This window comes from Helicoverpa armigera, chromosome 3 (genome assembly GCF_030705265.1).
Source record: "Helicoverpa armigera isolate CAAS_96S chromosome 3, ASM3070526v1, whole genome shotgun sequence".
Taxonomy (NCBI): Eukaryota; Metazoa; Arthropoda; class Insecta; order Lepidoptera; family Noctuidae; genus Helicoverpa; species Helicoverpa armigera.
In genome coordinates, this window is record NC_087122.1 from 1,891,249 (window position 1) to 1,904,315 (window position 13,067).

Sequence of the window (13,067 nt, forward strand, 5' to 3'; positions counted from 1 at the left end):
CGTTAATCGTCATCAATATTAAGAATGTTTGAAAAAACTGTTTTATAAGCAGGTTTGGTAAAAGAATTTATTTTGGGTTAATTTAGTGCTAAAACATGTTATTATTGTGCTACATTCCTATTGTCAACCGTTTCTATGTGGAATTCGATTGTTCTAAATTATGGTTATTATTGAAGAAAGTCACTAACATTGTTTTGCTACTTTTTGGAAGCCTAATAGCCGCTCCGGTCGATCAATCATAAAGCCTTGAGCTGCGGTCTTTGGTTGAGTTACCATTTCGTCATGACAAGTTCCTCCGTGTTTTGGAAGGCACGATAATTGATGGGCTGTTATTGGAACATCTTTGGCAGTCGTTACGGATAATCAGGGGCCTGAGAAGCCTCAGGAGCCGGAGAAAATCTGCCATTCAGTCTTCTCAAGATGTATTGGGCTGCCCAGGTATCTGGTTGGATGAAGTCAGGTGGGCGTTCGCTCCATGTATATGGTACACTAGCTAGTAGACAGCTACAACCGCTTAAACTAGAAACCGACCCCAAAATACTTGGGAAAAGTCTAGGCAGATGATGGAAACCTTTCCATTTTTCATTATTTTTTTTTCTCCATTACTTGAGCCAGGTTAGCGAATTAATTCCTATCAGCAATATCATCGAAATCTGCTGTGAAGAGATGTCAACCAGTCTCCGCCCTCTTTTACCCAAATCCTGATTAATTTCAGAACTTTCTACCAGCTATTTTCTTAATTTAAACAATTAACACAAAATTATATGCCATGCAAATTAACGGAGGCTTACCAGAGGTGGCAAAAACGGATGAAATATCGATTATTTATTTAATATTAAGGAGTTAAACGCTAGATGATAACAGTACCTCCTTCTCATACATACTGATGACGGTAACAAATGACTCTGCCACGGTCTAATGGATTAATAGGCTGACAAATGTGCTCGACAACATTAAAGTTTACCGTTATCCGTAACATCTTGTGTTTAGGAGAAAAAAATGATAGCAATCTAATGGGTCGTTTCGTTTTGATCTTTGATTTTCAATCTATCATTTTTTTTTATTGATATTTTAGTAAAATTCTGATTATCCGACTGAAATATATTTACTTGGTTGGTACTGTTTGTTTACTTAGCAGAAATAAATTATGATTATTGCTTAAGCTACATATATAGAGCTAGCTATATAAGAGATATCGGAAATAGTTAAACGCAATTTTTATACGTTAAATATTTCGATCACAATAACAGGTTAAATCAAAAGACATCATCATATTATCATATATTTTTAGCATAGAATCAAATACTGAAGTAATTAAGAATACTTTTTGCTCGCATGGTAATAAACCATCAAAACGGTGTAAACGTAATTTATTAGGTAACAAATTACTCAAAAGTTTTTACTTTAGGCGTAACTACATGTTATTGTGGAAGCAATCTTCATAAATCAGTATGTATCCGATTTCGTCTAGGACACCGTTTATAAATAATTGATGGTCTTTCGGAAACAAATCAGACAGCTCGAAATAGTAGCCATTTTTGAAATGGGTATTTCACACTATTTTATTAGAGAGAAAAAAAATATATTTTTTCAATAACATGAAAAGAAAATCATTTACCTTTTAGATTTGTAAAAGCACTGAAAAGGCAAAATAAAAACATAGACAGTGCGTTGCAAAAAAAGATGGAAACTCAATTTTAAATTACAGTAACAACCACAAAAAAACTACCAAAATAGAAACGAGCTAGCAACGCAATCTGATTAATAATATCTTATGACAACTTAAAAACAACCAGATGACTCATAGCCTCATATTTGGGCAAAAAGCAGTATAAAATGAACGATTTACACTGCACGCACCGCAAAAGCTCTCAAAAGGACAACTCGTTCACATGTCTCGTATTTTTAATACCTTCATTAGTACCAAAAGTAGTTTTAAAACCAGATTTGGTTTTACATATTCTATGCTTTTATTTGACGAACGTAGGTACGTAGCAATAGAAAGTTTTGTAGCTGTGAATTTTGTTATTGTAGGAATAACTTGGTTTTGAGAATATTATTAAGAAAAAAAATGTGACTACAAACAATCATAGAATAGGTAATTTTTGATTAGGTTCCAATTATAAGCACTTTGTAGGTCATGAGTACATCATCACATCATCTTTCAGAGGCAGTTAGTCAGTCTTTCAGAGTGTTAAACGCAAGAAATACCCAGAAAATATATTTTTACTACGTGGTTTTAGTCAGCCAGGGCAGAAACTACATGTTAACTCGAGCAAAAGAAAATAATCCTCAAAGTCATAAAGCCATGACATCAATTCGAGCCATTTCTTCTTCAAATTGATTCTAGCACTAAAGATAATGAGTTCATTTATGCAGGCTATGAATAAAATATTGATAGTAAATATAATAAAATAATTATTCTCTGACCGCAAACTGAAAACATTTAATAGGCGTTACAATAATTAAGTGAATGAGCTTAACGATAAGTTGATCAATCAATCAAAGATACCGCTATAATGTAAGATAAATTACTATATTAACTCTATACGGTACTCACGTTAACTTTTACGAGTTAGAAATGATTGGCAATAAAACGAAATTGGATATATCAATACAGAACTCAATATTTGAACAGTAATAGGAATATTATTATTTGCAAATTCACCAAACACACTATAGTTCGTGATCACATTACAACTGTTTTCGATAACCACTACAGTTTTTGTAATCTTCGAATGAACAATCATGATATCTACTGTTATCTCCAACCACGGAGGTGAAGGTAAAGATGAAAAAACTAAAATAATTGCTACACACAATTGCTCAGCACCGATGCCTTAAATCTATGATTACTACATTCAGAAACTATAAACGGACAATCAAAACGACGTTCGTAAAATAATAGCAGAGAAATTATCTTTAAAAACAGATCTGTCGCGGCGTCTATATTAAGAACCGTTTGTTATGCTATAAAGCCCAAAACTTGTAATTTTACGATGAGGATATAAAGTGAGAGATCGATGTTTGTCATGCATTTCTGTTCGGTCTGCAAGATGAATAAGATTGGAGGAGTTCTCGTCGTCTATATATTGGTTGTAGCCGCAACGGGAGCAGGTAACTGTCGAACTTCCTTTTGTTTAAAACTAATTAATTAGTCAGCTATCAATTTCGATCTAGATCGGTTTATTGGATTTTTTGGTCTTAATTACCTTGTTATGAATTCTGATTAGTTATATCTGAATAATTAAGATCCTAAACTTAGATAGTAATATTATATTCGATTAATATTTTATGTTTTGATTTCAGCGGATTTGAAAGCCACCAGCCAATCCGGAGCAGCCAGCAAAGCGGAACAAACAAGCAAGTCAAAAGAGCCAGTCACAGCTTCCAAAGCTTCGCGAGTTCACCATGTTTCTGCATCAGCCTCAGTCAGCAATGGCATGGGCGTTGCCAGCATTGCAGGTGTTGAATCCAGGAACGGTAGGGTATCTTCCATATCTGGAGTGAAGTTCTATCCATCTGCAGACTCCATGGTGAAGACAGATAGCAAAGGCAACTACTACTTCAAGTCTTCTGAGAACAAAATGCAAATGCCCCTCACTATAACAAAGCAAGGTGACGGAGTATCAGGAACTATTCGAATCATGCCAGGATCAGTATCGGTTTCATCATCAGCGAACTCAGGATCAGCGTCAGCGTCTGCAGGACCTAAGATCACAGGCTTTGATCCCTGGTCAACGTCCTTCATGAAGCCAATGATGAACGACTTATTCTTCCCTGATCCTTTCCCAGCGTTCCCTAGTATTGCAAATACTGCTTACAATACAAAGATGTATGAGCCTAAATTTCAAAGGATTCCAGAGCCTAAATTCCAGAAGTTTCCTGAACCTAAATTCCAGAGGTTTCCTGAGCCTAAATTTGAAAGGATTCCTGAGCCATCTTTCCCAAAGACACCTCAGCCATCTTTTTCAATGATGCCCCAGTCTTCGTTCACGCCAAGGTCACAAGACCCCTGGGGTAAGGACATGTTCAAGCACGCTCTGCCTCAGTACGATATAATGGGACCCGCGTGGTACTACCCGACCTTCAACCCTTATTTCAACTTCTGGTAATGTTTTATGGAATAAATCGATAAAGCCCTTATTTGTGTTTGATTTTGGTACCTATTATTGATAAGGCAAAATGGTTGCTGCTGAACTTGCAATAAGTTTATTGGTTCAAGGAAATCTAACTATGTAAGTATGGTAGTAAGTATATGTTTTAGCATGACCACCAAAGGAAATATAACGTTTATTGAAGATTGTTGATTGTTGTGAACTTTGAGTGAGTTTTTTTCACTGTTACTGTTACTGTTAACTGTTGTTAACAGTACCACAATAATCCCTGTTGCTTAGTTACGTAATTTGCCAAAAATAAATAAGAAAGCATCTCGGATTTACCCACCGTGATACAAACAAGCTTTGTCACAGAAAAAGCTTTTAAAACCGCTCTGTATATGGCGGAATTTATTGCCAAAATAAAGATAACTCCGCTAGACGATTGTAATTAATTTATTATACTCATAAAAGGCACAATGGCTTGAGTGACTAATTTTGCATATTAATTTGAAGATGTCGTCATATGATTTGAATAAACTCTGTTTGACTCATGGTGTAGTGATTGCAAGTGCGGCTGCTGAGAATAAGTTTCTCTGTTCGATTCCCGAAGCTACAATACTAATTATTAGATTTTTAATCAATATGTTACCTACACAATGGTTGCGTAATAGCTGCGTATGTAACACAACTGAAAAGGCAGTTTAATTTTAGGTCTGTCCCCTTTCAGTACGAAAAGTTGTTACACTCTATGCCTATGAATACTTCGGTGTGTGTTCGGTTGGCTCTACTAATTCATCTTTGTATGCTTAACTTGGCTCAACAAGTAAAGGTGCATTATGAGTACCTAGTAGAATCACAAACTGCATTTTTATGACTCAAAAATTTCAACAATGCTAAAAACCCATCTTTAAGAAATAAATCCTCTAAGTTTAATTACCATAATGATATTTTTTGATGTAGGAATTGAACCCACAGTATGCCCGGCAGCTATTCGTGAAATACTTAATAGCATGTACCAACATAGTCAAACCTAGATTGGAATTGCAATAAATATAATCTAGATTCTAGATAAACAGATCATTGCTCCTGTGTAGCATCCGCAATCATTTGCATAACCAAATGATCTCATTTCGATGCATCCAGATTAATTATGAGTTTTTTGACTTTGGATAGTTTATTAAATTGTTGCTCATTTACGTATTTTGCAGGTTAAAGATTTAATGAGTCCACTAAAGAAAAAACATGTTGTGAATTACTTCGAAACTGCGAGTGAAGTTAATAAAATATTTTGAAAATCTGGACTGATGTAGTTTCAAAATATTTTATTTCATAATTGAATATGTGCCTAGATAATATAAACACAAAAACAGTTTTTTTAGTTTTTATGGTGGCTTTCACATAAGAATGTTATGGAAGATATTGGCTACCAATTTTATACTACATACATAATTTTGGTAGAAAGTTGGTAAAATTGAAGTTCAAGCAACACCTTACCAGAAGATTAACATACAAATAAGGTAGTGAATGCTTTTTAATTATATGAGGACAAAACTAACACCCACAGACCCACTGCCAATAATTGATCACTTTACCCCAAAACCCATACTTCATTAATAGCATTTTGATTTACGAGCATTCTAAGCTTTATTAAAGAAATCCATAAAATATACGACTTTTTAACGACCAATAAATAAGGTTTATAAATAACACGTTTTTAATGATAAATTAGAAAATATAAAGATTCGCGAAGAGGCATCAGACGTCAACAATTAACACTCCGACAACAGCCGAGGTCAAGAGTTCAAATATCTTAATGATCTATAGCTTTGTGAAGATGTTTAGAGTAATCAAACGTGGTCATTTATCTAAGCTAATTGTGGGAACTCTTATGTGGCCAGGTACCTTTGTCATTTATACCAAACATGCTGCGTGATCGAAAATTTCACAGTAACCCGTGTAAAAATAAAAGTTTAGGGGTATCTGTGATGGTGCTGTGGGATTTTGTGAAAGAGTTCCGCTGCTCGGGTGGGATTTAGTCAATGCTTCCCGCTATACGCTCAGCTGTAGATGTCATCTGATGACTATCGATTTCGTATTTGAGGATTTTTCGATAGCTTTATAGACCCAGGACAGAAATTGCTCCAGATGAACAAAATCTACCTACCCTAGTAGTAGATTTGGTCAGTAAAAAAAGTCTGACTATCTTCGGCGATCCCATATAGAGAATTTTATTTAATTACAGACACATAGCAAAAAGGCTTTACTGCAAATATACTTAAGTAAAGCGCCATCTGTGGGAAAGCACATGTACCATTCACATAACCTAAAGATAAAATCCACCGAAAGATGCTATCAGCGTCGATCACTGGGGCAGCATGGCTCCAGCCTCAGTAAGTAAGATTTTAAAAAACTTGTGTGTATTTTGCTGGGGAGTTTGCTGCGCCACTTCTTCTTTCCAGCAAAAACACATAGAAAGTGGTGAAGGGGGGCGTTTTGGGGGCTGTCTTTTATTTTTGACGTTCGAAAAGTGCTGATTTATCAGCCTAATTTAAATAAACGTTTTTGAGTTTGAGTGAGTTTTGATTTTATAAAACTGACTATTTGCCTTGTTGCCCGAAAGTCAGGTTTGGTAATTTGTAGTCTTATAAGTTTCAGAGTCAAATCTACTCTTTTAGAACTATCCTGCGATCCTAGCCTAGATTTTCAACCCCCTCTATGGTTCATGTAAACATAATTTTAGTTCCTATATCGCAAAGAACCTACAGTAAAAACAAGTTTTTTTTAAATAACGTTGTGATTTAACGAGACAAGTTTTTAGTATGTTTTAATGTAAGATACAAAATGTGTGTCAGTCAACAAGATTGGTCACAAATGTGTTAGCGATTGTGCAACAACCGTTTGCAAGCTGTGCATACATTAGCATACGAATAGCGAATAGCGGGTTTACTTTTACCGGTAGCAGGTTAAGCGACATTATTGTTAGTTTTGATAAACTATTAGGCATTATATTAGTCGATTGACGAAATTTTTATAACAAAGTCCTAGAAAAAAATGCTTGCATAAAACTTAGGAATAACTGTTGACTCTTTTTTTTTTTTTGGAATTCCGTGCGATGGAAGATTAGTTTTTATAAAAAATACTCCATTCTTTTTGTTTGTCGTGGTGGCCTAGTGGGTAAAGAACTTACCTCTCAAGTATGAGTGTAGGTTCAATTAAAGGTTCATTTGAACATCTTTAGCAGTCGTTACATGTAGCCAGAAGTCAGTAAATCTGAAAACCAATCTTACCTAGGGGTATTGGATTGAGGAGCAAGCACTCGCTCCTTGTAAAACACTGGTACTCAGCTGCGTCCAGTTAGACTAGAAGCCGACAACGCCATAGTTGGGCAAAGGATAGGCAGATACTTTTTCGCTGAACCGCTTATTGTTACTTAAATGACAGCACCCTGCGAAGCTTGGAAATCGCACCCCCACTAGTTACAGTGTTATGCAATTAAAGTAGCGTTATTCTGCACTGAAGAACCTCTGGTAAGTAGTTGTACTTACTTATTTATAAAGTTCCATTTTTTAATAAAATACCTACATATGAATGAATGAGCGAAACTAAAATATGTTAGTTAGAATAATGTAGGGACGATATCATTATTTTGCACTATTTTTTACCGCTATCATTCAACAACTTCTTAAAATTCAAATCATCAATACTTACTCGATAGTAAGTTAACATCGAGATTGCTTGATCCGTTATAGTAATTTATCTAATTTATGTTATTCTAACGTGTTCACTCGATGTTGGGGTTTTCACGCAACAAAAAGAAAACAACAAGAACGTCATTATATAATAGTTACGTCATTTGAAATCAGTTATAAATCATCATTGTGAGTCCTAATAAAATGTCTCTGTTAGGTGTTGTTATGGCAAAATTTTGACTTAGTTTAAATAGTAAAATAGGAAAGAAGCAAGAAGTTACTTAAAATAATAAAGGATTTAATATTATTTGTTTAATTTACTCATACAATCAAAACTCAACTTGTTACAGAATGGCCGCGCGCGCAATGACACACCGACAGTCGCGCGCGCAGTATTCACCGCGCATGCGTCAAGATGCGAGCCCTTTTGCTGTTCTCTCTCCTCACTATCCTGTACCTCGCTGCTGCAGCACCAGCGAAGTCTAAACTACAGACTGGAACCAATGGTACGTAGTTCAGAACATATTGAAAATTCTTACTAACAAAATCGTCACTGTCTACTTAACATTATTAAAGAGTATTTTTTTTTTGTTTGCTTGTAATGGATAAACTGCTGGACTGATTTGAAAAATTCTTTCACTATTGGAAAGCTACACTCTTCCCGAGTAACATAGGCTACTTTTTATCCTGGTACGGGCAGTAGTTCCTATAGGACGCGGGCGAAACCGCGGGAAAACGGGTAGTCGACTAGATAATTAGTATGCGTACTGCGTTTGTACAACGCAGCTCTGATCTGAACACGCGTTCGCTTGTTTTAAGTTTTTCTTTTGTTTTAGAGATCGAAGTTCTAATAAATAAGGTTTAGTTGTAAATATTGTATGTGCGATTGTGGAAGTTTTTTTTTATGTTTTTTTTATTCAGTAGTGACATTTCCTTTGCTTGGCTTCAAGGCTAGTGTGACGAAGTAAATGTAGAGGTAGATTCAATTTAGAAACACCAATAAAATTCTTGAATATAACTTATTTGGCGCTTGTTCTAGTTGTCAGTCTAGTACAGACCCATTTATAAATAGAATGCGGCAAACTGACGTACCGCATAAGGTTTAAAAATAATGAATCAATGAGGCCTGTATGTTAATTTCCGACAAATTGAAACTACTTTATAGTTATTACGTAGTAAACAAGATATATCTACGTAAATACTCGTTTTGAACGTGATTACTCATTCGTATCTGGTTTAGTTTTAACCATAAAGGAAGTGTGAGTAATACTTGATGGGACATTATATGTAAACAGCCGTAAATCTATTTATCTAAACTATAATATATTATAGAGGAACTTTTTTGTTTGTTTGTAAACTAAGAACCGAAACTCGTCTCCGAAACTACTGAACCGATGTGAAAAATTATTTCACTGTTAGGAAGCTAGGTACACTATCTGCGCTGAACGCGGGGTATGTTTTATCTGGGTACGTGCAGTAGTTCCCACGGGATGCGATTGAAAACTTGGGGTAACTCTTTGGCAACTTTCCAACAGTGAAATATTTTTTCAAATCGGTGCAGAAGTTTCGTAACCCTTACGGAAGATACAAACAAACAAACAAAAAAAAATCCTCTCTATTATGTTAGTCTAGTATAGATTGGAGAAACTTTTGGCTCCGCGTTTATGAGTTCAATCATGTTAGGTATATGTAGGTACCTAGAGATATTTATTACTGATAGAAGATTCATGTTAACCAAATATGGTACTCAATAAAAATGTGAAATTGCCGGCTATAAAGAAATAAGCAATTTGGTAGAAAGTAGGTGTAGATTTTATTGCAGTTCTTAAAAAGGCTTGTTTTTTAAACAAGATGCTGAATTAAACTAGGTGTGACTAACGAGATGGCAGATCTTACTTTTGGCATTATAAATAGCTAAATGTAATTCTATAAGGCGTTTATTATTTTATGTAAGTTTTATAGCCTACACCTGAAATAATTGGTAGATAGTGTTTAAGTTAAGAGAAAATAGAGAAAGATGACGATGTTTTATTATTAACTAATATTACAACTAATTAGTAAATTAGTTATTCTAATTGAACATATTTTACGACTACGTTTGTAACTCTTTCAAACCTAAACCGTGAGATGCCGTCTGATTTCTCAATATAATGCCATTCTTTGTGATAATGTTATTTTAATAGAAATCTAGACACTTAATACTTAACAATAGCTTTTATATTCACACGCCGAGATAAAAAGTGTGTCAAGTCTAGAACATGTTCTTGAACACTGTCTGTTGTTTATTTTACCTAATACTAAACGTTCACAGCGGTTTTTCCTTCCCAAAAAAATGTCTATGAAAGAAGCGAAAGAAAGTATAGAGTTATATATTCGAGATTTAGAATGATCTTTGTGAATCAGTTCACGAATGTTTTTGAAAATCCAAACACTGTTCGAGGAATTTTTATGACAAATAATGTAACAAATTAATAAATAACAGTACCTACAGTTAAAAATAAGAATTTTCCATTTTCCGTAACCGTAATGATAACAAAGTATTGACTTTTCACAGATTTTTCAATTTTCCCGATCTTTCATTACACAACAACATAGGTATTAACACTGTCCCACTATCTTTTTCAGATGCAGACGGCCAGCCTTTCGTAGAAGAGGTGGTGGTGGAATCAGTTCTGCACGTGCGATCACCATCCAGCCGACAAGCGCGCACTAACACACAGACAAGCCTGCAAGATGGCGCGCGTGTCGCTGAGGCTAAGATATATCATTAGAACTTTATGTTGTGTTAGGATAAGTGCAATATTATATTATAATTATGGTACAATGTAGGTTTATGTTGTCTTTATTTTATTTACGTAACGTAACGAGTTCTACTTTTTAACCTTTTAAATGATTCACTTGACACAAGTTACAGCTTTTGAAACAAGCGCCATCTGTTGGTGGTTATAGGAATATGAATGGCGAAATATAAAATGTAATATTGAATTTATTGTGTAGTAATTGCTTGTAAGCGATTAATCATGATTTAATTTTAAAAAAGCAGCCATGACACGAATAATAATATGTAAGAATGTAGATAAACCATAGAGCAATGAAGAACCTAGCTTTGACATTGTTGCTTTAATACTATATTTGCATACTAATTACGTACGCATAATTACATTATTACGAGACTGTCATAGGCCCTTAACCGGTTTGCACTTGTGTTTATTGAAAACTCCTAAGATTATTATGTCCAGTTTTGTAAGATTGTAACAGCGTTTACTTTATAAACAGCTCTAGCAAGATACCTACTCAAACACTCATCAAGTACCTAGGTACCTAACTTCATTTTTTCTTGGTCTTTTTCCAAATAGTAAATACGTTTCTACCACCTATTATCCTCATGCAAGACGAGCCTCTCTCGGTTTCCAGTATTACCAGACGCAACTACTTAGTCACATGTTGTCTTCCATTCAGGTAGTAGGTACACCCACATTACTAGTTACAGCTAAGTACTGTCTTTGTTACGATACCAGTTATTAGATAATACCATAACGCATTATATGGTTGCATGTCTTTTATGGGTTGTCCCAGAGTTTCAGATCATAATTAGAAACTAAACTTCAGTGATGAATAGATAGTAATACCGGCCTCCAAAGGTCTATTAGATACAAAAACATGACTTGTCTTTGGGGGATCAGATAGAATCATCCATGTTCTACAAACCCTTCGGATTTCTATGGCATAACAATATGTAACATATAATTCTAAAACCATACTTTAGTAAGCATAATATTTACATACGAGTACCTAATACTATTTAGAGACACATCCGGCGCACAGCCTCGGCATATATATGTACTTCATTATCACCAGATGTACGTAAACAAAAGTGATGAATGCTTTAAAATTGTATATGTAATACGTATTTTCTGTAAATAGTGTCATAGATCCTACTAAATGTTTGGGTGGAAACTTTTGATTGCTATTTGTGTTTTATTTATGACCTAAGTAGATACCTATAAAACAAGGATATTAAATAATAGGTTTTGATATTCAAAGGACCAATCATCATCCTACCTAATCTTACCTACCTACCTAATCTTTTTCCAATTATGATGTGGTCAACCTTCAGACTTAGGTATCGGATGCAGCTGAGTATTGTTGTTTTACATGGAGCGACATCTGACTTCCTCAACCCAGTTATCCCGGCAATCCGATACCCTTTAGTAAAACCTTGGTAAAACTGGCTTTCCAGGCTTCTAACTAACCATGATGACTGTCAAAGATGACCATTATGGTATCATTATCGTCTGGTCACCGTGCGGCTGTTACTGTACCACGACTTTTAAACAATGTCCCCAAAAAAGTATCTACAAAAAAGTACCTAATGAAGCATTCAACACACATCTCTACACAAGATAGCGTTTAGAGACTATTAGGATCAGATTACCCATAAATTGCCGCCATTTTTACGATTCTAGTAATACGAATTGGAGCACACTGGGGTGTAGGCAACCATTGTAGGTTACTAGGACAGAATATTAAACTACACGTGCATAGTTTGGCAAATATTTAAATAAATAACATTGTAAAATATGTCACGGAAGAAGATAAAGGTTGCTCTGATGAGCTGGTTCGATTTGCATCCAATTATTGGACCGATAAATGCATAAAAAACTGCTTAGATTTGAACAACATTTGGTGAGGTAAATGCTAAGTTCTGAGACATCGAATAATATAGATTCCTCTGAAGTTATAGCTGCTATCCCAAAACTCTGTTTTTTTTAATATATTTTTGGTATAAATTAAAGTACATAACACACTAAAACTGTTCTTGGATTGCACCGTTTGTAACTTTACACCAGCATACAATTTCAGATGTCCCATGTGGAGTCGAAGTCTCTACATACAGTTAGGCAGTCACTGCTAAACTGCATTCATTTCATGTAAACAGTTATAGTACCTATATATCTTAGTAGTATATATCTAGTACCGTAGTATATCTCTTCATTCATTTCATGAATCTGCTAATTAATTTGGCGATTTTTGGTTCCGATTTTTAATTCATGCAGATTTTCATTTGTAGCACACAATGTAGTCTTACATACTGACCTTACCTCCATATCATTGCACTCAACTGTAATCTAAAGCGCCACTACAATATTGGCAACAAAACACTGGTCGTACGATAAAGCTGTCTCCTCATGTCAGCTGACTGTTCCTCGAACATGTTCACGGAAACAGCTCGACCTCCCTGTATAGCGATTAATTTAATAGTCTCTGTGTCTTTGTG

The 13,067-nt window shown here is 35.0% G+C and overlaps 1 protein-coding gene and 1 long non-coding RNA gene across 2 annotated transcripts; both read left to right on the forward strand.

Annotated features, from left to right (window-relative positions):
* The first annotated feature begins 1,864 nt into the window (after window positions 1-1,864).
* Window positions 1,865-4,146, forward strand: LOC110377519 (uncharacterized). Its single transcript, XM_064043466.1, has 3 exons — window positions 1,865-1,987; window positions 2,933-3,117; window positions 3,310-4,146. Exons 2-3 carry the CDS (start codon window positions 3,024-3,026, stop codon window positions 4,113-4,115), a joined length of 900 nt encoding a protein of 299 aa, XP_063899536.1. The 5' UTR covers window positions 1,865-1,987; window positions 2,933-3,023; the 3' UTR covers window positions 4,116-4,146.
* Window positions 4,147-8,143: 3,997 nt separating this feature from the next.
* LOC135119285 (uncharacterized) lies at window positions 8,144-11,759 on the forward strand. Its single transcript, XR_010278114.1, has 2 exons — window positions 8,144-8,295; window positions 10,415-11,759. It is a non-coding gene; the product is annotated as an uncharacterized LOC135119285 (long non-coding RNA).
* Window positions 11,760-13,067: the final 1,308 nt, after the last annotated feature.

What these genes read in the sequence shown, in the direction of transcription:
- LOC110377519 (XM_064043466.1), top strand. Translation starts at nt 3,024, where the DNA reads ATGTTTGTCATGCATTTCTGTTCGGTCTGCAAGATGAATAAGATTGGA. An exon ending in TGTAGCCGCAACGGGAGCAG is followed by an intron (nt 3,118 to 3,309) that starts GTAACTGTCGAA and finishes TTTTGATTTCAG; the next exon opens with CGGATTTGAAAGCCACCAGC.